Source organism: Meles meles, chromosome 6 (genome assembly GCF_922984935.1).
Source record: "Meles meles chromosome 6, mMelMel3.1 paternal haplotype, whole genome shotgun sequence".
NCBI lineage: Eukaryota > Metazoa > Chordata > Mammalia > Carnivora > Mustelidae > Meles > Meles meles.
Window position 1 is genome coordinate 64,324,066 of NC_060071.1, and position 22,614 is coordinate 64,346,679.

The 22,614-nt window shown below is 37.5% G+C and overlaps 1 protein-coding gene across 3 annotated transcripts in view; it reads left to right on the top strand.

Annotated features, from left to right (window-relative positions):
• The window catches only part of KNL1 (kinetochore scaffold 1), a 77,283-nt gene that overhangs the window by 52,893 nt on the left and 1,776 nt on the right, over window positions 1-22,614 (top strand). For all 3 annotated transcript variants that reach the window (XM_046010222.1, XM_046010223.1, XM_046010224.1), the window contains 12 exons: window positions 4,464-4,579; window positions 6,010-6,100; window positions 6,679-6,795; window positions 8,397-8,484; window positions 12,446-12,523; window positions 12,893-12,932; window positions 13,840-13,941; window positions 14,625-14,725; window positions 19,160-19,228; window positions 20,478-20,587; window positions 20,825-20,943; window positions 21,831-21,953. In XM_046010222.1, the coding sequence (XP_045866178.1) occupies window positions 4,464-4,579; window positions 6,010-6,100; window positions 6,679-6,795; window positions 8,397-8,484; window positions 12,446-12,523; window positions 12,893-12,932; window positions 13,840-13,941; window positions 14,625-14,725; window positions 19,160-19,228; window positions 20,478-20,587; window positions 20,825-20,943; window positions 21,831-21,953 (1,154 nt within the window). The remainder of the gene's footprint in view (window positions 1-4,463; window positions 4,580-6,009; window positions 6,101-6,678; window positions 6,796-8,396; window positions 8,485-12,445; window positions 12,524-12,892; window positions 12,933-13,839; window positions 13,942-14,624; window positions 14,726-19,159; window positions 19,229-20,477; window positions 20,588-20,824; window positions 20,944-21,830; window positions 21,954-22,614) is intronic.

Genomic DNA, 22,614 nt, shown 5'->3' on the forward strand with positions numbered 1-22,614 from the left:
ATCAAGAGTCACATGCTTGGGGTCCCTGGCTGGCTAGTTGGTAGAACATCCAGCCCTGGATCTTGGGGTCATGAGTTTGAGCCTGATGTTGGGTGTAGAGATTACATTAAAACAAACAAACAAAAAAAAGGTCTCATGCTTTACCAGCTGAGCCAACCAGTTACTCCCGGGGAGAGTATTCTTGAGGCAAGTGGGGAATTATGTGCTACCCCTTATAGACACATGTACAGCACTCATATGTGTTTGCAGTTACAGAAACTCAGCAGGTATCATCAGCAAATAGCGCTATTGTAATGCCCCACAACCCTCAGTATGCCCATGGAGTGCCTCAGGCAGAAGTACCAAAATAACACCCTTTCCCTTCTCAGTGAGGTTGAAGAACTGCAGGTAATCCTGCCAGGCCTGAAATACCCAAGGCTGATTGTGCATAAATTGGGTACATAATCAAAATAGATAAATAAAGGGAGGAGGGTGGCTTGTGTACATGATCCTGGGCTCAGGATGCAGCAAATTAACCTAGCTATGGCAAAAAGCATAGGTGGATGCAGCCAGTATGTTCCCACAGTGCATTAGCCTGACATCCATTGACACTTGCATTCCTGATGAACCTCTGGGAGTGTGGTCCTATGTTTCACTGGTGGTTATGGAGGTCCAGGAGGAAACCTACCCTTTTTCAACTCAAAAATTATCAACCGTTCTTTTATCTCTACATATCCCTACTCCATACCCCTGTTATTTTGAAACAAGTCCCAGGTATCATCAATTTAACATATTTCAGTTATGTATTCCTAAAAAGATGAGGACTCATTTTAAAAATAAATACATATATAATAATCAGGGGCGCCTGGGTGGCTCAGTGGGTTAAAGCCTCTGCCTTTCGTTCAGGTCATGATCCCAGGGTCCTGGGATCGAGCCCCGCATCGGGCTCTCTGCTTGGCAGGGAGCCTGCTTCCTCCTCTCTCTCTCTCTCTGCCTGCCTCTCTCCGTACTTGTGATCTCTGTCTGTCAAATAAATAAATAAAATCTTTAAAAATATATATATATATAATAATCATACCTTAAAATGACTATTCAGTCAGCATTTATATTTCCCTTATTATCTTTTCATTTTATTTATTTTAATAAATAATAAAGATTTTATTTATTCATTTGACAGACAGAGATCACAAGTAGGTAGAGAGGCAGGCAGAGAGAGAGGAAGGGAAGCAGGCTCCCCGCTGAGCAGAGAGCCCGATGTGGGGCTCGATCCCAGGACCCTGGGATCATGACCTGAGCCTAAGGCAGAGGCTTTAACCCACTGAGCCACCCAGGTGCCCCTCATTTTGTTTTTAAAGAGAGAGTGTGTGAGCAAGGATGGGGGACTGAAGGGGCGAGTTAAGAAGACTCCAAGCAGAGGCTAATGCAGGCCCCATGTCATGACCCTGAGTTCACAATCCGAGCCGCAACCTGAGCCGAAACCAAGTGTCGGATGCTTACCTGTCTGCACCACCCAGGCACCCCAAGGGAGGCAGAGTATCTTAAGCAGGTTCCACGACCAGCACAGAGTTTCACTTGGGGCTCGATCTCACAACCCCGAGATCATTACGTGAGCTGAAATTAAGAATTGGATACTAACTGACTGAGCCATCCAGGTACCCTTTCCCTGGTTGTCTTAAGCATTATTTGTCCATTTACTACATTGAGTTTACTAAATGAGGTTGAAATATTATATTTAGTAGGTATCTCTTAATAATCTTCTAAATAGTATTGTCCCCTTTCATTTCTCTCTCCTTTCTTTTCTTTTTGATGAAGAAACCAGGTTTTTTCTGTGGGGTTTATCAGGGTGTGCATTTTACCAATTGTGCACACTCAAATGTTTTTTTAACCTGTTCTCTGTCTCCTGTATTTATAAGTTGGCAGAGGCTTTATCAGATTCACTTTTTTTTTTTTTCCAAGTTCACCTTATAGTCGTACTTCCATCAGGAAATAATGTCTGGTTATGATGCATAGGCAGCCATTAAATCATTATCTAAATCTAGTAATTCGCTAGGAGTTGTAAAGTAGTAGTTGTAAACTAATGCTACAATTTATTGTCCAGATACTTCTATAAAAAGAAATATTTCTTTGTCAATCACCTGGCTCCTATATGAAAGCATTTAGCCATTTTCCCAAGGATGCCGATTTCTTTGAGTGAGAAAACCATGTTTAAAAGGCACAGCCTGGGTTCTAGTGTTGCCTTTTCTTTTTGAGCCAGTGCATAGAACTTTGATTTTTATTTATAAATCTAGCCTTAAAAATGCCTTTAAGAAAGAGAGTCAACTTCAGTTATAATTGCTTTTAGCACTTTTTTATACTTTCTTAGCACATCTGCTAGAAGATGTGTTAGGGATAGAGGAAGGAGATTAAAACTTCATTCAGTTACATCCTTTTAATTTATCAAAAGTAGAGAGTGAGAAAAAACTAACATTTGTTAGATTATTTTATGAGGCCCTGGGCTTGAGTAACCTTTAAAAACAAACAAAACCTTTTACTATACTCTTAAGAGACTGATCAATATTGTGCTCAATTTATAAATGAAGAGGCCAAATCTTAAAGTGGTAGAATTACTTATTCTGTACCATACTGCCTATGAATAATGGGCAGTTGTGGGATTTTGTTTGTTTTGGCTTTTATATATAATATGATGTAAGGAATTAACTTGGATTTCCAGTACTGCATAAAGGACATCAAAAAGTCATTGGATTATGACATAGCAGATAAAGGGCCAGTATCCAAAGTCTATAAAGAACTTATCAAACTCAACACCCAAAAAAGAAAAATACCACCAAGAAATGGGCAGGGGACACCTGGGTGGCTCAGTGGGTTAAAGCCTCTGCCTTTGGCTCAGGTCATGATCTCAGGGGGAGCCTGCTTCCTCCTTTCTCTTTGCCTGCCTCTCTGCCTATTTGTGATCTCTGTCTGTCAAGTAAATAAATAAAACCTTAAAAAAAAATAAAGAAATGGGCAGAAGACATAAACATTTTTGCAAATAAGACATCCAAATGGCCAACAGACACATGAAAAAGTGCTCAACACCACTCAGCATCAGGGAAATACAAATCAAAACCACAGTGAGATACCTCCTCACACCAGTCAGAATGGCTAAAATTAACAAGTCAGGAAACAACAGATGTTGGTGAGGGTACAGAGGAAGGGGAACCCTCCCACACTGTTGGTGGGAGTGCAAGCTGGTGCAGCCACTCTGGAAAACTGTATAGGGTTTCCTCAAAAAGTTGAAAATAGAACTACCCTATGACCCAACAGCTGCACTATTGGGTACTTACCCCAAAGATACAAATGTAGTGATCCAAAGGGGCACGTGCACCCCATTGTTTATAGCAGCAATGTCCACAATAGCCAAACTATGGAAAGAGCCTAGATGTCCAATGGCAGATGAATGGATGACGAAAATGTGGTGTATATATATACAATGGAATATTATGTGCCCACCAGAAATTGAAATCTTGCCATTTGCAATGATGTGGATGGAACTAGAGGGTATTATGCTAAGCCAAATAATCAGAGAAAGATAATTATCGCATGATCTTGCCGATATGTGGAATTTGAGAACAAGGCTGAGGATCATGGGGGAAGAGAGGAAAGAATGAAATAGGATGAAGCCAGAGAGGGAAACAAACCATAAGAGACTCTTAATCTCAGGAAACAAATTGAGGGTTGCTGGGGGTAGGGATAGGGCGGCTGGGTGATGGACATTGGGGAAGGTATATGCTATGGCGAGTACTGTGAATTGTGTAAGACTGATGATTCACAGACCTGTACCCCTGAAACAAATAGTACATTATATGTTAATTTTTAAAAATAAGTTTAAAAAGTCATTGGATTTGGGGCACCTGGCTGGCTCAGTCAGAAGATCATGTGACTTGATCTTGGGGTTATAAGTTTGAACCCCATGTTGGGTGTAGAGATTACTTAAATTCTTTTTTTAAAAAATCATTGGATTAGACCTATAAAACATTTTTTAAAATAACCAAATTTTTACTACCTTATTTTACATATCCCAGAAAAATTTGAATTCAATGATAGAAGATAAGAAGATAGAAGTAAAGATCAGGACTAGAGAATGAGAGTAGAAAAGAATAATCTAGGAAACTGGTATCTTTTTTCTGTCTTTTAATGAAAGAGTTCCTGATAAGTGTGAATTTTTAGGTATTGATTTTCTTAAAACCACACAAGCCATTTTCAAATCACTATTCAAACACATGTGAGTGGAACATCCACGAAACATCTGTAAGAAATAGACTTTGATGTCAGAGACCTGTATTCAAATTCCAACTAATAGGTTACTGGGTTTATCAATTTCATAGAGTAATCAAATTTTTCTTTGTAGAACTTTAAAATAAGCCCACCGAAACTTGAAACAGTTCTTAAATATGGTTTTGTCTCCAAACTACCAGTTTTGAGGGACTGATTTTCTTTTTTTCCAGTTTGCTATTAACACACCACCTACTCCAGAAGACCTGATGTTAAGTCAGTATGTTTACCGACCCAAGATACAGATTTATAGAGAAGATTGTGAAGCTCTTCGGCAGAAGATTGAAGAGTATGAAAGTTTTTGTGTGTGTGTGTTTTGTTGGATGGGTGGATAATCTGTGGTAAGGTTTTAATTAGGCATTGACATAGGAAAAATTCATGGCATTAATTGGCGGTATCATATGGAATGTGGAAACGAATCAGGTTTGTAGGCAGACAGATTGAAGCTTAATCCTGGCTATAGCACTAGCTATGTAACTTTGTAAGATATTTAACCCTTCATTTCAACATCCATTAATTAGGAATAATAATACCTACTTAGTAGGTAGAAATGAGCAGTAGCATCAGTGTATATAAAATATTTTCACGCCATTTGTAGCAGAAAGTATGTCCTCAGTAAATAGTTAAAAGGTTATGATATCATGAGTTGATTGCAAAAGAACATCGTCAAAAGTACATAATAGGAATTTATCAACTGTGTCTGAAATCAAGATTATCTTTGGGTTTATAGTTTTATCACAATTTGCCCTTGATTTGCAGGTCAGAAAGTACATGATCTTATACAGATTATTGTTCAGTGCTTTGGTATATGTAGATCCTGCATACTAATTTACAGATTAGGTGTATCTAAATTCCTTCAAGTAAATTAGTCTTGCAACCCAAAATATATTTTATATCATACTTATCTAGAACTATTCAACTAAATTTAAACCAGCCTAACAAACAGAAAAGAAATAAAATAATTTTTAAATAACTATTTAGTTTTTAAACTAAAAACTTAAGATGCTGTTAAATTATAATACTGCAGATTTGCCTGATTCTGGTTTTTCATTCAGCAACTATATATTGAACACCCACGCTGTGCCAGGCACTATACTAAGTACTAGGGTTCATCACTGAACAGGACAGTAGGATTTTTTTTCTTCATGTTGTTTGAAAGAGTTAAGTGTCTAAAAATTTGTCTTAGAAAGTTTCATTTTGAATAAAATAAGATCTCACACACAATGCACAGTCTGTTTAGATGTGGTCTACTGTTTGATTTTATATTTATGTTCTTATATATAATATATTCCAACTCTGATAGAAATTTATTTCTCATTAATAAGAGACTAATATATAATTTTGTTACATTTGCAAATGCTATTGTATAAAGGTGAGATGAGACTGGGAACTGACTCGGGAACTTTTACTTAAAATAATAGCTACAAGTTCACAATTATCCATTGATAGGCCCTAAGGATTCTTTAAAAGCAACATGTTTTCATATTGGATCAAGTTGATTGAGATTGTAAGGGAAGTTTTTCTGATTTATAACATTCTTGAACTATTCTACAAGTGTCAAAATAATCGGGCTGACCACTGTTCTTGAGTTAATTTCTCCCTTTTTTAATATAGAAAAGGACTAGGAAGGATTAAATTAAGTATGTCTGTAAATCTGAGTTGATTCATTCAAGCTGACTTCTGAACCCTGTGCTCATTATTAACTTTTCTATATTTTAGATTAAAGCTTTCTGCATTGAACCAGGATAAACTGTTGACTGATGTAAATAGGAACCTGTGGGAAAAAATGAGACACTGCTCTGATGAGGAGGTATTTTTACCTCATTTTCTGAATAGGAATCAGTATAGACATTTTGAACCTGTTTATTGTGAAATAAGTAACTGTTACTTGATAATTAGTGACAAGTTCTTTAACTTTTCAGGTATAATATGTTAGTGAGATTTTTATTTAATTACACTAGTAATTTTTAAAATACATAATCTTTTCAAACCAAAATGTCCAATTAAATATATGAAATATGTTTAAAGTTCATTTAGAATTTCCTCCTACTTGTTTCACTTAGATTTAGATGAGGAAAAGATTAAGTGGTTAAATAGGACCTCATTTATATTGCTCTAATATATTAAGAGTTTTATTAATTTAGGGCCTGTCATTTTCTAATTTATACTATGAAAAATGAATTAAAAACAAGAATTATAATTAAAATCTTTGGGTCTGTTTTTAAATTACTAAAGGTTATTAAGTTTGCAAATGAGATGTGCCCTGCCTTAGGAATCAGTCTAGGATAGGCAGAATAGCCCACAGCAGCTGAACCAGCCTTCCCAGACCATTTGTCTTTCTTAATTCATTTGTTTTAGTACACCTTAACCTTTGATTTTCCCTTGCAGCTGAAAGCCTTTGGAATTTACCTGAACAAAATAAAATCACGTTTTACCAAGATGACTAAAGTCTTCACTCACCAAGGAAAAGTGGCTCTCTACAGCAAGCTGGTACAGTCAGCTCAGGTAATTTGAAACAGTTAACAGCATAGAAAGAAAGATGTATTAAAATTACATTATAGTGGTTGTAGAATACGAAGAATATTTCCTAAGGAACATGGTTCATAAAGAGGTAGGTTTCAATTTATCAAAAGTGGGAAATCTGGCATCTTGAGTAATTCTAGAATATATTTACTAATATGGACCTGTGTCTCATCTCAAATTTGTTATCTATTATACATGTTGAATTAAAACAGTATAGGATTCTGCTCTTCCATTGCTAAGGACTACACTGTAGTATTATCTTCCTCATATTCCAGACCCAACTGTGATGTTTATTTTTATTTGTTTATTTATGTTTTTAAATAATCTTTACACACAACATGGGGGTCAAACAACCCCAAGATCAAGAGTCACATGCTCTACCGACTAAGCCAGCCAAGTGCCCCTTTGTGCACATGTTTAAAGTCGCATTTCCCAAAATGAGTGTACTCTGCATTAAAAAAACTCTCTTTCCATTAGCAAATAATTCTGAGAAACGTTATGTGCCATATTCCTCCTTGGAGAAATGTAATAGGTAGCGTATTAAAGTCTAAAGTCAGAAATAGGGGCGCCTGGGTGGCTCAGTGGGTTAAAGCCTCCACCTTCGGCTCGGGTCATGATCCCAGGGTCCTGGGATCGAGCCTGGCATCGAACTCTCTGCTTGACAGGGAGCCTGCTTCCTCCTTTCTCTCTGCCTGCCTCTCCACCTACTTGAGATCTCTCTCTCTCTCTCAAATAAATAAATGAAATCTTAAAAAAAAAAAAAGTCAGAAATACTTTTTTTAAGTCTGAAAGGAACAAAGCATGCTATAATTTTGTTTAGTTATTTGACCATAGAACTTTTTTTTAGGAATTCTTTTTTCGGGGGCACATGGGTGGCTCATTTGGTTAAATGTCTGCCTTCAGCTCAGGTCATAATCCTGAGGTTCTACGTTTAAGCGCCTGTCAGGCTCCCTGCTCAGTGGGGAACCTCCTTCTCCCTCTCCTTCTGCCACACTCTATCACTCAAACAAATAAATACTATTTTTAAAAAAGAATTCTTTTTGGGGAGCACCTGGGTGGCTCAGTTGGTTAAGTGTCTGACTCTTGATTTCGGCTCAGGTAGTTATCTCAGGGTTGTTTCTCCCTCTTGTCTGTTTCTCCCTCTCCCTCTATTACTTGCCTCCTCAATCTAAAAAAATTTTTTAAATAAAAATAAAAAATAATTCCTTTTGGGGGAGAGCATCTGGCTGGCTCAGTCAGTGGAGTGTGAGACTCTTGATCTCAGAGTTATAGATTTGAGCCCCATATTGAGTATAGAGATTACTTAAAAATAAAATCTTTGAAAACAAAAAGATTTTTTTTAAGATATGTATTTAGCATCTTATATTACATGGAAATACTGTAATAAATGACAAAAAATAAGTTTATATTAATCTGTTATATATGCTTTTTAAAAACGTTTTAAGTCCAGACTTGAAGCTTCAACCTTCATTTTAAGATTTGCCTGTTCATGATATATCAGTATGTCAGCAAGTTTAACCATTTATAACGTATAAGTATTTTGTTTAGAGGTTTAACTTGACAATATAATATTGTGTGTTTAGAATGAGAGGGAGAAACTTCAGATAAGGATAGATGAGATGGACAACGTACTTAAGAAGATTGAAAACTGTCTCACTGAGGTTGAAATAGGTAATGTGTTTTGAATACTTTTCCAAAAGAAAATTTAATTTTATCTAAATGCTTCCCTACAGTACAGATTGCTGGTATCACTTATGTCAAGCCTTGTATTAGCAACTTGAGACATTAAATTAGAGCAAAATAAAACTCCTTTCCTGTGGTCATCTGCAACGCAATCAACAAGAGATGCTCAAGATAATAAATCTCTTTAGAAAGCTCTTCATTATCTAGACCATAATCTTATTTTTTAAAATAGATGAACTTATTGTCTTCTTTGAAAATGATCTCTCCTTTCAGTTTGATCTCTCATAATTCTGCATTGTTATTGTTATTGTCCTGAAACTGCTTTCTCAAAGATCACAAAATTCCTCATAATCATCAAATTTGGAAGCTCTTGGTCCTTAACCATCTTGACCTCTCAGCATTTGACACTGCTGATTATTTTCTTTCTGAACCTTTCATCTCCCTAAGGCTTTGTGATATTGTACTACCCCGACTATTTGCTTTCCTCCTGAGTATTTCTTTTAGTCCTTCTGTTTGTCTCTCTCTAATCTCCTATGTAGGCATTTAGATTTTATCATCTACTTATTTCTATGTTCTCTGCCTTACTGCTTTCATCTGCTTTAACATTTGTATTTATATAAATGATTCCCAAACTCAGTTAAATTCACCTGATACTGTGCTTAGCATCAGAAAAAAAGATATTATAAACACAGATTTTGACTTTCAGTAGCTTATAATTATTCTGAGCTAAGGCATCGTTAGCCTGTCTCTTGAGTTCCAAACTTAACCTTTCTAGCTTCCTGCTGAACCTCTATGCAAAAATATCTTTAGGTACCTTAAACTCTGTGTGAATAAAATGGAATTTATTGTCTTCTCCCATTTCTAAAATAAAGCCTGAAAACTTGCTCTCATATAATGTTTCTTATCTATATTAAAGGCATCGCTATTGTTATAAACTGTAAAAAGCTAAAAACTTTCTTTGTCTTTGAGTTTCTCTTATCAAGTCCTGTCATATCTACTTCTTCAGCATCCCTTGTATTCTTTCCCATTCCCATTAAGGCTATCATTAATTCTGATGTGCTATTTCAAGTTTTCTAACTAATCTATCTACACTCTTACTTCATTCTATCTCCTTCCAGTCCAACCTGTGCATTGCTGCCAGATTAAATAATTATGAAGAACAGTTTTCATTATTTCATTGAAAAACTTATCTTTCCATTTATAACAAAGTCCAAACACTGACCTTGACATTTAACATTCTCCGTTTTTTTCTCCAGTCCTTTATAGATCTTCCTTTCTTACATGATTTAGTTTTTATTATGCATCCCAAATTCCAACCAAATCTTGTCATCTCTATGCAGTAGTGCCACTTGGTCTTTGCTAGTACATTCTTCTGTTTTCTACCAAAGGAGGTAGTCATCATCTCCCTTGAGCTCCTATAGCTCTTTTGTTAGTCCTTCTTATAGTAGCCATACATCTACTTGTAATTACAGTTTCTTTTGTGTAGTTTATCTCCCTAACTAAATTGTAAGCTCCATGGAAGAATCAGCTTTTATTTTTGTCCATATCCCTCAGAGTTCTTAACACTATGCTTTGTTTTTGAGTATAACTGCATTGCATTGATAATATGAATTCCATAATCTTGACTGCCCTACCCCTTTGTTCATTACCTTTCTCTCTACTTCATAGACAAAAAAATAGAAGCTATTACGCTACAACTTCTAACTTCCTATTGCCAAACAAACTTTTATATATCTATATCCATTCTTTCATCCATCCTTCTTTTCCCTTAGACCAATCCTTCTACCTAAACTTTGAGTTCCATCCCCTCTTGTTAGGAATTTCATATCACTGATTTTTCCTTATCTCTTACATAGTCCCTGCCTCCTCTCTAAAGGTTATATTCACCCCTCTTTTATCTTTAAAATACCAAAAACCACACTTCCCTCTCTAGGACCTACTAACAAATAGCTCTCTATTTCTTTCTCATTCCTTCATTATTCCTTGTGCAAATACACTGAGTACCTACTCTGTGCCATGTACAGTGCTCAGTGCTAAGAATACTATGGTGATAAAAAAACAAAAACTTAGGAGTGCCTGGGTGGTACAGGTGGTTAAGCAATCTACTCTTGGTTTAGGGTCAGGTCATGATCTCAGTGTTGTGAGATCAAGCACCACTCAAAATAGGCTCCAACTCAGCATGTAGTCTGTTTAGATTTCTTCCTCTTCCCCCATCTCCTGCTTACTTAGACACATGCTCACTCACTTGCACTCTCTCTCTAATAAATAAATAAATCTTTAAAAAAAAAAAACTTTTATGGCCTTGTGGAGCTTCTCATCTAGAAAAGAATATAAGAATTAAACACATAGGGGGTGCCTGGGTGGCTCTGTCCGTTAAGCGTCTGCCTTCAGCTCAAGTCATGATCTGGTCCCATCCTGGGATGGAGACCCACCTCAGGCTCCCTGCTCAGCAGGAAGTCTCCTTCTCCCTCTGCCTCTCTCCCAACGCCCACTTATGCTTTCTCTCTCTCTCTCTCTCTCTCTCTGTCTCGCAAACATATCTTTAAAAAAAAAAAAAAAGAATTGAATAGTTTTATGGTAAGTGGTTATAAAAGAGGGGTTACATGGTGCTTCTAAGGTCCTGAAATAGAAATCTAACCTAGTCAGGTCAAGACCAGCTCCCCTCTGAGGAGGTGGCATTTAAGCTAAGAGCTGAAGACTAAAGAAGAGTTAAAGTGAGGAGGGGAGAGTAGACTATTGAATATGAATACACATGCAGAAGCTCTTATGGGAAAGAATATACCAAATACAAGGTCTGAAATAAGGCCAATGTGGCTAGAATAGAAAGAGCATAAGAGAGAACATGATCTGAGCTAAAGCTGGAGATGTTAGCTTTAGGGGTCTGGCCATGGAGCATCTCTTAAGGAGTTTTGACTTACAAAATAAATTTATATAAAGAACTAAAGAGAAAACATAAAATATTTTTAAGAATTAAAAAGAACAGGGATGCCTAGGTGGCTCAGTTGGTTAACCATCTGCCTTCAGCTCAGGTCGTGATCCCAAGGTCCTGGGACTGAGTCCCATATTGGGCTCCTTGCTCAGTGGGGGCCTGCTTCTCCCTCTACCTGCCACTCCCCTGCTTGTGTTCTCTCTCTCTCTCTCTCTCTGTCTCTGACAAATAAAGAAATAAAATCTTTTTTTTTTTTTTAAATTTTATTTATTTGTCAGAGACAGAGGCAGATGCACAATGACTGAGCCATCCAGGCGCCCCAATAAATAAAATCTTAAAAAAAAAAAAAAGGAAGAATTAAAAAGAACAGGAGTGCCTGGGTGACTCAGTCAGTTAAGTGGTAGCCTTTAACTCAGGTCATGATCCCAGGGTCCTGGGATCGAGCCCCACATTGGTTCCTGCTTCTTCTCCCTCTGCTGCTCCCCCTGCTTGTGCACACACAATCTCTCGGTCAAATAAATAAAATCTTTAAAAAGAAGTTTTGTTTTTGATATAAAAATCTATATAAAGTCTATATGTTTTTGATATAAAAATCGGTTTGGATCTGGGAAGGGAAAGAGATTTTAAGGATGAGGTTTTAAGGTTTCAAAAGCAAATTAAAATTTTAAAATGTGCATGCATGAATTTGTATATGTGTATCTGTTCCTGCTTCTTGTCCATGGGATTGCCTAACAATAACTTTGATGTATGCAAATTATATTTAAACGATTTCCACCTCAAAGTGGCCCCTGAGAAGTTGCTGTTGGAGATCATTGCTATACGGCTTGAAGTTCACTTGTCTGCCACTAGAAGCAAGTCTTTGTATGAAATTATAATTATAGCTCAGTGCTTTATTTGTGAGGAAGATGGGGAATGATGAGTGCTTGTAAAATATTGTTAACTCTTCATTTTGGGACCATTTTTTTTTCTCATCTCTGGTTATTTTTGACTGAGATGTTCTAATGCACATTGCCTACTTAGAAACTAAGAATTTGGAGGATGAAGAGAAAGACAGTCCTATGGAAGAATGGGATTCTGAAATGAGAGCTGCAGAAAAAGGTAACTGAAGGGGTGCCTGGGTAGCTCAGTTGTTTGAGCACCCAATTCTTGATTTTGGCTCAAGTCTTAATCTCACGGTCATAAGATCAAGCCCTGCATCAGGCTCTGCACTCAGTGTGGAGTTTGCTTGTCCCTCTCCCTCTCCTCCTTTCTTTCTTTCTTTCTTTCTCTTTCTCAAATAAATACATAAAATCTTAAAAAAGAAAAGAAAGGTAACTAAATTAATTAAGGAGATAAATGGGGAAAAAACAATCTATTCTTTATTTAGGTGAGATTAAATGATACAGAATTTTCAGTAGAACAGATGATTTTTGTAGAAACATTTTCATGTGTCCATTCTGATAAATTTGTTCTGTTTTCTTTCCCAAGAACTGGAACAGCTGAAAACTGAAGAAGGAGAGCTTCAAAGGTCAGCCTTCATTTGGAATGTTAGAAAATAAGCTAAACTTTACATGACTGAATGACTTCTACCTCCAAAAATTGAGGAGATGAGGCATATGAGTATTGACTTAAGACTGACTCAGGGTTTCTGCTCCACCTTGAACTTGACCCATCTTAGTTGACAACATTTTCTAAGCACTTACTGTTTACAGGGTGTTGATCCAAGGTAGTATTTCTCAAGCTTGAATAATATCAGGATCCTTTCAAAGAAAATTAACCTAGCATTAAGCTGTTTTTATATTTTACTTTTATAATATACTTAATTATAAGTATAAAATGAGGTATATTTTTCTTGTTGTTATGGATCTCATTTAACTATAAGACTAAAATGAACCAAATATAAATAATGACAAACTAATAAAATTCCAACTGACAACATTAATTTGACAGTTGATAATGTTTGGCTAAAATTAATACTAGCAAAATGACTAACAAGGTGTAAGTTCTATTTAGCTCTAATAAACTCAAAAAGCCAAACACGGACATCAAAATTATGGCATGTCTCAGTTTTAAGGTGGGCATTCTTATAACCTACATTATGGTTATATTTTATCATCAAAACAAAGAGTAAATTTTAATAATCTTAAGGAATATGCAAACGTTCAAGGATGCCTTCATGGATCCTAATTTTGAGAACCATTGATTTAAGCCTCTCCTAATTAGACCCACATTTCTAGATTAATGCTTGTCAAAGAAAGAAAGAGAGGAAGGAAGGAAGGACAAAAGAAGCCTAAGAAAACAAAAATGGATGCCATTCACTTCAGTGGGGAGCTGTCTAGCATGTGACTTTTTGACTAAAATAAACCTTTATTTTAATGGAGTCCAAATGGTGACAACAGCCTTATCTCACTCTGAATACCTACTTTGATTTGCAGAAATCTTTTAGAACTGGAAGCACAGAAAGAACAGACCCTTGCTCAAATAGACTTTGTACAAAAACAAACAGATAGAACTAAAGAGCTACTGAATCAGTTGAGGTAAGGAAAAGTAGGTGTCATTAGTTTGTGTTTTATCCTGTGCCTTTGTAGTTGTCTAAATCTATTACAGCAGTTGACATGTGTTTGTAATATGTATCACTGTTTTAACTTATAATACTATACACTCTAAAAAAGTCATGTACCCAACATCAAGTATAGTGGCTCAGTGGGTTAAGCCTCTGCCTTCGGCTCAGGTCATGATCCCAGGGTGCTGGGATGGAGCCCTGCATCAGGCTCCCTGCTCAGTGGGAAGCCTGCTTCTCCCTCTCCCACTCCCCTCGCTTGTATTCCCTCTCTCACTGTGTCTCTGTCAAATACTGAATAAAATCTTTAAAACAAAAATATTGATTGTCTCCTAAGCCAGTAGAAAAACTTCGGCAGCTATTTCTGGTATGGTTAGCATAGTATTAGAAGTTAACTCTCGGGATGCCTGGGTGGCTCAGCGGTTAAGCCTCTGCCTTCGGCTCAGGTCATGATCTCAGAGTCCGGGGATCGAGTCCCGCATCGGGCTCTCTGTTCCGCGGGGAGTCTGCTTCCTCCTCTCTCTCTCTCTCTGCCTGCCTCTCTGCCTACTTGTGATCTCTGTCTGTCAAATAAATAAATAAAATATTAAAAAAAAAAAAAGCTAACTCTCTTCTTCTACCTCAGAAAAAAATTCTTTGTCCCTCTTTCTTTCTCTCCAGCTTGTCTGAGTGGGAAGTCATTGAGTGGAGTGATGATCAAGCTGTATTCATGTTCCTTTATGACACAATAGAACTTACCATCACCTTTGGAGAGACAGTAGGTGAGTAGCAAAAGTAAGATAATTCCTCTGCATGAAAATGTATGGCAAACTCACTAAAGAGTCCAATCTTTATTTTAATACAATAATAACTATTGACATAATGAAAGTGCTGCTGAAAATCTAAGAAAAGGTGATCACTTTAATTTCTGATAATAGAATTTTGTTAGATAAGGAATAAAATTAAAATTCAGCTAGTGAAAGTTGACCTTCGTTGGATTATATTAGATGATAGAAATTTTACATATCTAAATAATGGGTCAACATGCTATTTGTATCTGTTCTTCTGAGTTCTCTTTTCTCTATCTATGCTTTGTGATAGAGGATTTACTCTAATGGCTGGTGACTCTTAACTTTCTTTTGTACTTAAGTTAACCTAAAACGTTAAACTAACCTAAAAACTAAAAAGTTAATTGGAAGTTCTGTGTTTGGTAGGCTTATCAAAGTAGGTAGAATCACTTTATGGTGCCTGGACAGAGTTCTTGCTATTTTGTTGAGAGTCTACTATCAGTGTCTTTTGGTCTTTTCTCTGAAACAGTTTAGGCATGGCCAACCAAACTTCATGTCTCCCAGCCTCCACACATGATGCTCCTTAAAAGTTCCTTTTCTCGGGGTGCCTGGGTGGCTCAGTGTGTTAAAGCCTCTGCTTTCAGCTCAGGTCATGATTCCAGGGTCCTGGGATCAAGCCCCACATCAGGCTCTCTGCTCAGCAGGGAGCCTGCTTCCTCCTCTCTCTCTCTGCCTCTCTGCCTACTTGTGATCTCTGTCTGTCAAATAAATAAAATAAAAAAATCTTAAAAAAAAAAAAAAAGAAATGCATTAAAAAAAAAAAGTTCCTTTTCTCAAAGAATACCATTGAGGCACTTGGGTAGCTCAGTTGGTTGAGCATCCGACTCTTGGTTTCAGCTCAGGTCATGATCTCAGGGTTCTGGAATCAGGCTCTGTGTTCAACACAGAGTCTGCTTGTCCCTCTCACTCTGCTCCTTCCCTACTCATGCTCTCTCTCTCCCAAGTATATAAATCTATAAAATCTTTCAAAATAATATATAATAAAATTTTTAAAATAATAAGCTGGGGCACCTGGGTGGCTCAGTGGGTTAAGCCTCTGCCTTCAACTCAGATCATGATCCCAGGGTTCTGGGATCTAGCCCCACATAGGGCTCTCTGCTCAGCAGGGAGCCTGTTTCCTTCTCTCTCTCTCTGCCTGCCTCTCTGCCTACTTGTGATCTCTGTCTGTCAAATAAATAAATAAAAATCTTTAAAAAAATAAAATAAAATAATAAGCTACTGCTACTACTACTACTACTAATAATAATAATAAAATCTTAATAATAATAATAATACCATCAACTTCAGTCCAGGTCCAAAATTAAACTTAGGAATTAGAGGTATCTGGCTGACTCAGTCAGTAGAGCATACAACTTTTGATCTCAGGGTCATGAGTTCAAGCCCAATATTGGACGTGGAGCCTACTTTAAAAATAAATAAATAGGGGCGCCTGAGTGGCTCAGTGAGCTGGGCTGCTGCCTTCAGCTCGGGTCATGATCTCAGGGTCCTGGGATCGAGTCCCCCATTGGGCTCTCTGCTCAGCGGGGAGCCTGCTTCCCTCTCTCTCTTTTTCTCTGCCTGCCTCTCTGCCTACTTGTGGTCTCTCTCTGTCAAATAAATAAATAAAATCTTTCAAAAATAAATAAGTAAGCAAAAAATAGAACTTAGGAATCACTCTCTATCTCTTTATCCCTTATTGGACATATCTAATCATCAGTAAGACTTAGTGATTTTAATTTCTTAATACTGACCCACATTTCTTTGTTTCCTGTCAATAGTCATCTCTAACCAAATGGCTACAATAGCATTCCAGCTGGTCTTTCTGAATCCTCTCCTTTTCCTCTCCAATTCATCTTCCTTCCTGTAGCTTTGGTGATCATGGTGATTGCTGATCATGCACCTAATATTCTTAGACTAATGATCAAAATATTTGTTATGGCCTATAATGTCTTACATGAATTAAATTTTTTCCTCCTTTTCCTGCCTCATTAAACTATTCTCAGCACTTTGGCACATTGATTTCTTTCATTTCCTTTTTATTTCCTTTTTTTTTTTTCTAAGTGGACTCTATACCCAATGTGGGGCCTTAACTTATGACCCTGAGGTTAAGAGTTGCATGCTCGTTCTAATGAGCCAGCCAGGTGCTCCTCTTTCATTTCTTTATAAGATCCTGATCTCTTCATGCTCAGCCATGTTCCATCCTACTTCAGGACCTTCATGATGATGTTTTTTTATGCCTGGATGCCCTTTCACTTATCTTTGTCCATTTGAACTGCTATAGGAAAAATGCCATCAACTAGGTAGTTATTGAACAACTGAAATTTATTTCTTATATTTCTGGAAGCTGGAAGTCCAAGATCAGGGTGTCAGCATGGTCAGGTGACAGTCCTCTTCCAGGTTGCAGACTTCTCATTGTATCCTTACATACTGCAAGACCAAGTTGTTTAGGGGGCATCTGGGTGGCTCAGTGGGTTAAAGCCTCTGCCTTCGGCTCAGGTTATGGTCCCAGGATCCTGGGATCAAGCCCCACATCCGGCTCTTCGCCTCTCTGCCTACTTGTGATCTCTGTCTGTCAAATAAATAATAGAAAAATCTTTAAAAAAAAAAAAAAGATCAAGCTGTTTAGGGTCTCAGTTATTGCAGCATTAATCTCATTCATGAGGGCCCTGCCCTCATGATCTAATAAATGCCTTCCAAATGTCCATCTCCTAATACTATCACAGGGAGAATTAAGATTTCAATATATAAAATATGATGGGGGACACAAACATTCAGACCATAGTACTCCCTTTTCACTAAATAAATTTCTGTTAATAATCCTTAAGAGCTCAACCAGTTACCACTTCTGCAGGAAAGTTTTCCCTGACTCCTTTTACCCACTTCCTCTACTATTTGCCCTCTTACTGTATATATATTCTCATTGCTTCCTGTGGTTTTCCTTAATAGTGCTTATCACTGATTATCGTTTTTGGTGTTTATTAGTGTAATTATCTGTGTATCCCCCTGAGGTATAAACTTTCTGAGAATATAAATTGATTGTCTGTCTGTCTCATTATCATATCCCCAGTGCCTAACACATAGAAAATATTTAACAAAGTCAAAAGAGGGGCGCCTGGGTGGCTCAGTGGGTTAAAGCCTCTGCCTTCAGCTCAGGTCATGATCCCGGCGTCCTGGGATCGAGCCCCACATCGGGCTCCCTGCTCAGTGGGGAGCCTGCTTCCCCCCCCCACCCACTCTGCCTGCCTCTCTGCCTACTTGTGATCTCTGTCTGTCAAATAAATAAATAAAATCTTAAAAAAAAAAAGTCAAAAGAATCCAAATTTGAGAGACAGGAGAGAACTCTAGAATTTGGAGGAGGAAGGCTCTCCTGGCTACTCATTACCCTAATGCTAAAAGCATAAATCATTTTCACTGTATTTGTAAAAAGATAGTCAGTATGAAGAGATCATAGTCATTTTTTTATATGGTGCCTGAAAATAGTATCTTTGCACAAAAGTTAGGAGTCAAGGAGGAAGCCTTGCTAAATTTACAATAAATGTACTACACCTTAAATTTCCTTCAAAGACTTGCCAGTAAATGTAGTTCAGCAGTCTCAGGGGAGCCTTTACCATTATTCTTACCAAAGAATAATATGATTCAAGGATATACCTTTAGGAGAACCTGGGTGGCCTAGTTGGTTAGGCATCTGCCTTTGGCTCAGGTCCTGGTCTTGGGATCTTAGGATTGAGCCTTACATTGGGCTCCCTGCTCAGCAGAGAGCGTGGTTCTCCCTCTCTCTTCCCCTTACCCTGCTCATGCATGCACACGCTCTCATTCTTAAATAAAATCTTTAAAAAAAAAAAAAAAAAGGACATATCTTTAACTGCCTATATAAGAAAAAAAAACCTGCTACCCAGAAAGAGTAGGATTCTAAAGTACTGAGTTGTATGTGGCTTAAAATCAGAAAATAAAAAGGGGCGCCTGGGTGGCTCAGTGGGTTAAGCCACTGCCTTTGGCTCAGGTCATGATCTCAGGGTCCTGGGATCGAGTCCCGCATCGGGCTCTCTGCTCAGCGGAGAGCCTGCTTCCCTTCCTCTCTCTCTGCCTGCCTCTCTTGTGATTTCTCTCTGTCAAATAAATAAAATCTTTAAAAAAAAAAAATCAGAAAATAAAAAGAAATAATGGGGTGTCTGGGTGGCTCAGTCAGTTAAACATCCCATTCGATTTCAGCTCAGGTCATGAGATACAGCCCTGTGTGGGGCTCTGCACTCAGCATGGCCTCTACTTGTCCCTCCCTCCCTCTACTCCTCCTTCCCCCCTACCCCTGCCTGGCTTGTATAGGTGTATACGCTCTCTCTCAAATAAGTAAATTAATAAACAAATAAACAGTACTATTCTGGTTCTTCCTAGTTGGTCTCCCTTTCCTGGACAAGGCTTATAGGAAGATTGTTGACCTGAATTTTCAATCTCTGTTGGATGGTAAGTTCAAACACTCATCCACTAAAAATATGTTGAATATTTACAAATATAATTTGCTCCTTGAGAACTCTTTCATATACAAAGTAAATATAAACAATAATAATAATAATAATTTGTCCTGGGGCGCCTGGGTGGCTCAGTGGGTTAAGCCGCTGCCTTCGGCTCAGGTCATGATCTCAGGGTCCTGGGATCGAGTCCCACATCGGGCTCTCTGCTCAGCAGGGAGCCTGCTTCCTTCTCTCTCTTTCTCTGCCTGCCTCTCTAACTACTTGTGATCTCTCTCTGTCAAATAAATAAATAAAATCTTTTAAAAAAATAATAATAATAATTTGTCCTTAGAAATGTGTACTAGACATAAAATTTCTTGGATAATGTTCTAAATATTGGGTAGGATTTTAAAGAAACTTTTTTTAAATATTACTAGATTTTAAGCAATGATTAATGATAACTATTTCCATAATTCAAAAATTACCATTCTGAGTACTTATATTGTATCAAGCATTTGTGTTACTTATATTAACACTTTGAAGTAAGTATTCCTTATTTTATAAATTGGACAACTATAGCTCAAAAGAAGTGAGCATGTTTAGGATCCCTCAGGTTGTAAGGAGAGGCAGGATTTAAACGCATTTGCCTTATATTTGAACCTATGGTTTTAAGCAAGTTCTATTCCGTATATGATAATAAAGGCTTGAGTTTTTATAAGAATGTCTGTGGGGCACCTGGGTGGCTCAGTTGGTTAAGCATCTGCCTTTGGCTCAGGTCATGATCCCAGGGTCCTGGGATCGAGTCCTGCGTCGGGCTCCTTGCTCAGTGGAGAGCCTGCTTCTCCTTCCAATCCCCTGCTTGTGCTCTCTCTGTCAAATAAATAGAATCTTTTTTTCAAAAAAAGTCTATACAGGGCGCTTGGGTGGCTCAGTGGGTTAAAGCCTCTGCCTTCAGCTCAGGTCATGATCCCAGGTTCCTGGGTTCGAGCCGCGCTTCAGGCTGTCTGCTCAGCGGGGAACCTGCTTCCTCCTCTCTCTCTGCCTGCCTCTCTGCCTACTTATCATCTCTGTCTATTAAATAAATAAATAAAATCTTTAAAAAAAGTCTATGTTCACTATATATACACATTGAATTATGTGCTTGAAAATAAAATGGAGAGGATACTTAAATACCTAGTAGTTTGAAGGTATTTCTAACTTATGTGTATAAGATATTTGAAATAAATAATACCCTGTTTTGATTTGTTTTTTTCCTTCCTCAGAGGATCAAGCTCCTCCTTCTTCCCTTTTAGTTCATAAGCTTATTTTCCAGTACATTGAAGAACAGGAATCCTGGAAGAAGAAATGTACAACACAGCATCAAGTACCTAAGGTAAATCTGATTGAATATTTTGAAGGAAGGAAAATTATATTATCTGTCCCAAAAAACAGAACTGAAATGTTAAGTATTTAACATTAGATCCTAAAACTATAAAAATATTAAATTGTTTAACTTCAAGAGATTCTTTATAAAAGAGCCGCTAAAGGAAGTGGTAGCGTGGCTGAGAGGTCTAAAAAAAGCCATTAAAAATTGAAATGTTTTCATAATTTTTCCCCCAATTTTTCCTAGATGCTTCAAGAAGTCTCACTGGTAGTGAGCCATTGTAGACTCCTTGGAGAGGAAATTGAGTTTTTAAAGAGATGGGGACCAAATTATAACCTAATGAACATAGATGTGACTAATACTGAGTAAGTATATTAGTTCCCCAGGGCTGCCATAACAAAATACTACAAATTGAGTGGCTTAAACAACCACAGTTTATTGTTTCACAGTTCTGGAGGCTAGAAGTCTGAGATCAAGAGCTTAGCAGGGTTGGTTCTTTCCCAGGAGCTGTGAGGGAGAATCTATTCCATGACTGTCTCCTACGTTCTAGTGATTTGCTGGCAGTCACTGGCATACCTTGGCTTTAAATACATAATCCTAGTATCTGCTTTCATCTTCACATGATGTGCTTACTGTGTGCATGTTTATGTCCAAATGTCCCCTTTTTATAAGGACACCAATCATTGGGTTAGGACACCATCTCACTCCAGTAAGACCTCACCTTAACTAATTAAATCTTCAATTACCTTATTTTCAAAATAAGGTCACATTCTGAGATACTGGATGGCAGGAGGGAACATAGGTCAACTTGTAACAGTAAATAATGAGTCAAAAATGTATTAAAAATGATTTAATGAGTTTTATGGCCAACAATGAAAATGATACTAGTAATAATAATCTTTGTTCCAGATTTTTTTTTTTTTTAGGATTTTATTTATTTATTTGACAGAGATCACAAGTAGGCAGAGAGGCAGGCAGAGAGAGAGGAAGAGAAGCAGGCTCCCCACTGAGCAGAAAGCCCGATGTGGGGCTCTATCCCAGGACCCTGGGATCATGACCTGAGCTGAAGGCAGAGACCTTAACCCATTGAGCCACCCAGGCGCCCCTATTCCAGATTTTTTACCCACTGTCCATTTAATAAGGACAAGTAAATAATATACCATCTAAGTTTCACATACGAGTATAAAAGGAAAAATGTGTTTGTTTCACTCTGTTTTTTTGTATTTTTAATTGAGGATCTTGTCTTTTATAGATTGAGACTTTTATTCTCCAGCTCTACAGCATTTGCAAAATTTGAGATAACTTTGCCTCTCTCAGTCCATTTTCCAACTGTCCCATTACCTTTCTCCATTCAGAATCACCTTGGAAACATTGGGTAAGTAAAGGGCCAGCAGGATAGGGCTCCTGAATACTTTTTTACCTATGTTATATCATTTGAAGGAGCTCTCAAAGTGGTCAGAAATAATGTATACCATTATTGGATATACCAGTAATGGATAATCCACAGTGAGTGCCAATTGTCACTTCTCTCTGACTTCATTTTGAAAAATTTGTTCTTTAAAGTCAGTGGCCTTCATTTCTAGTTCCAGTGGATGCTAGAGATCATTGGTCTATTCTTTTATACTTGCTCTACTTTTTGAATACTCTTAACCTAAAACAGGAATGAAGAAGGGGAAAAAATGGGCATAAGCTTAGCCCAGATCATATATAAATAACTTCTATGGACTTAAAAACAGAATAATCACATAATCACTTAATAATCACTTAAAAAGTTGTGCAATCATAATGCTTTTGTAACCAGATATAATAATATTTCATTCCGACTACGTATTTTGTGACTTTTTAGACACACTGCTGACAGTTTGTAAGATGGTAGAGAATACACCCACCTCAAATCCATTGCCCAACAGTTGATATTTTTAGCTAAGTCAGGATACCTCACAGTTCATAAAGGATTGCTCCTAGGCCTTGTTTTTGGAATCTTCAGTTCCTGTTGGACAGGCTATTTCTAGAAATGCCTATTTGTGCTTTCTAAG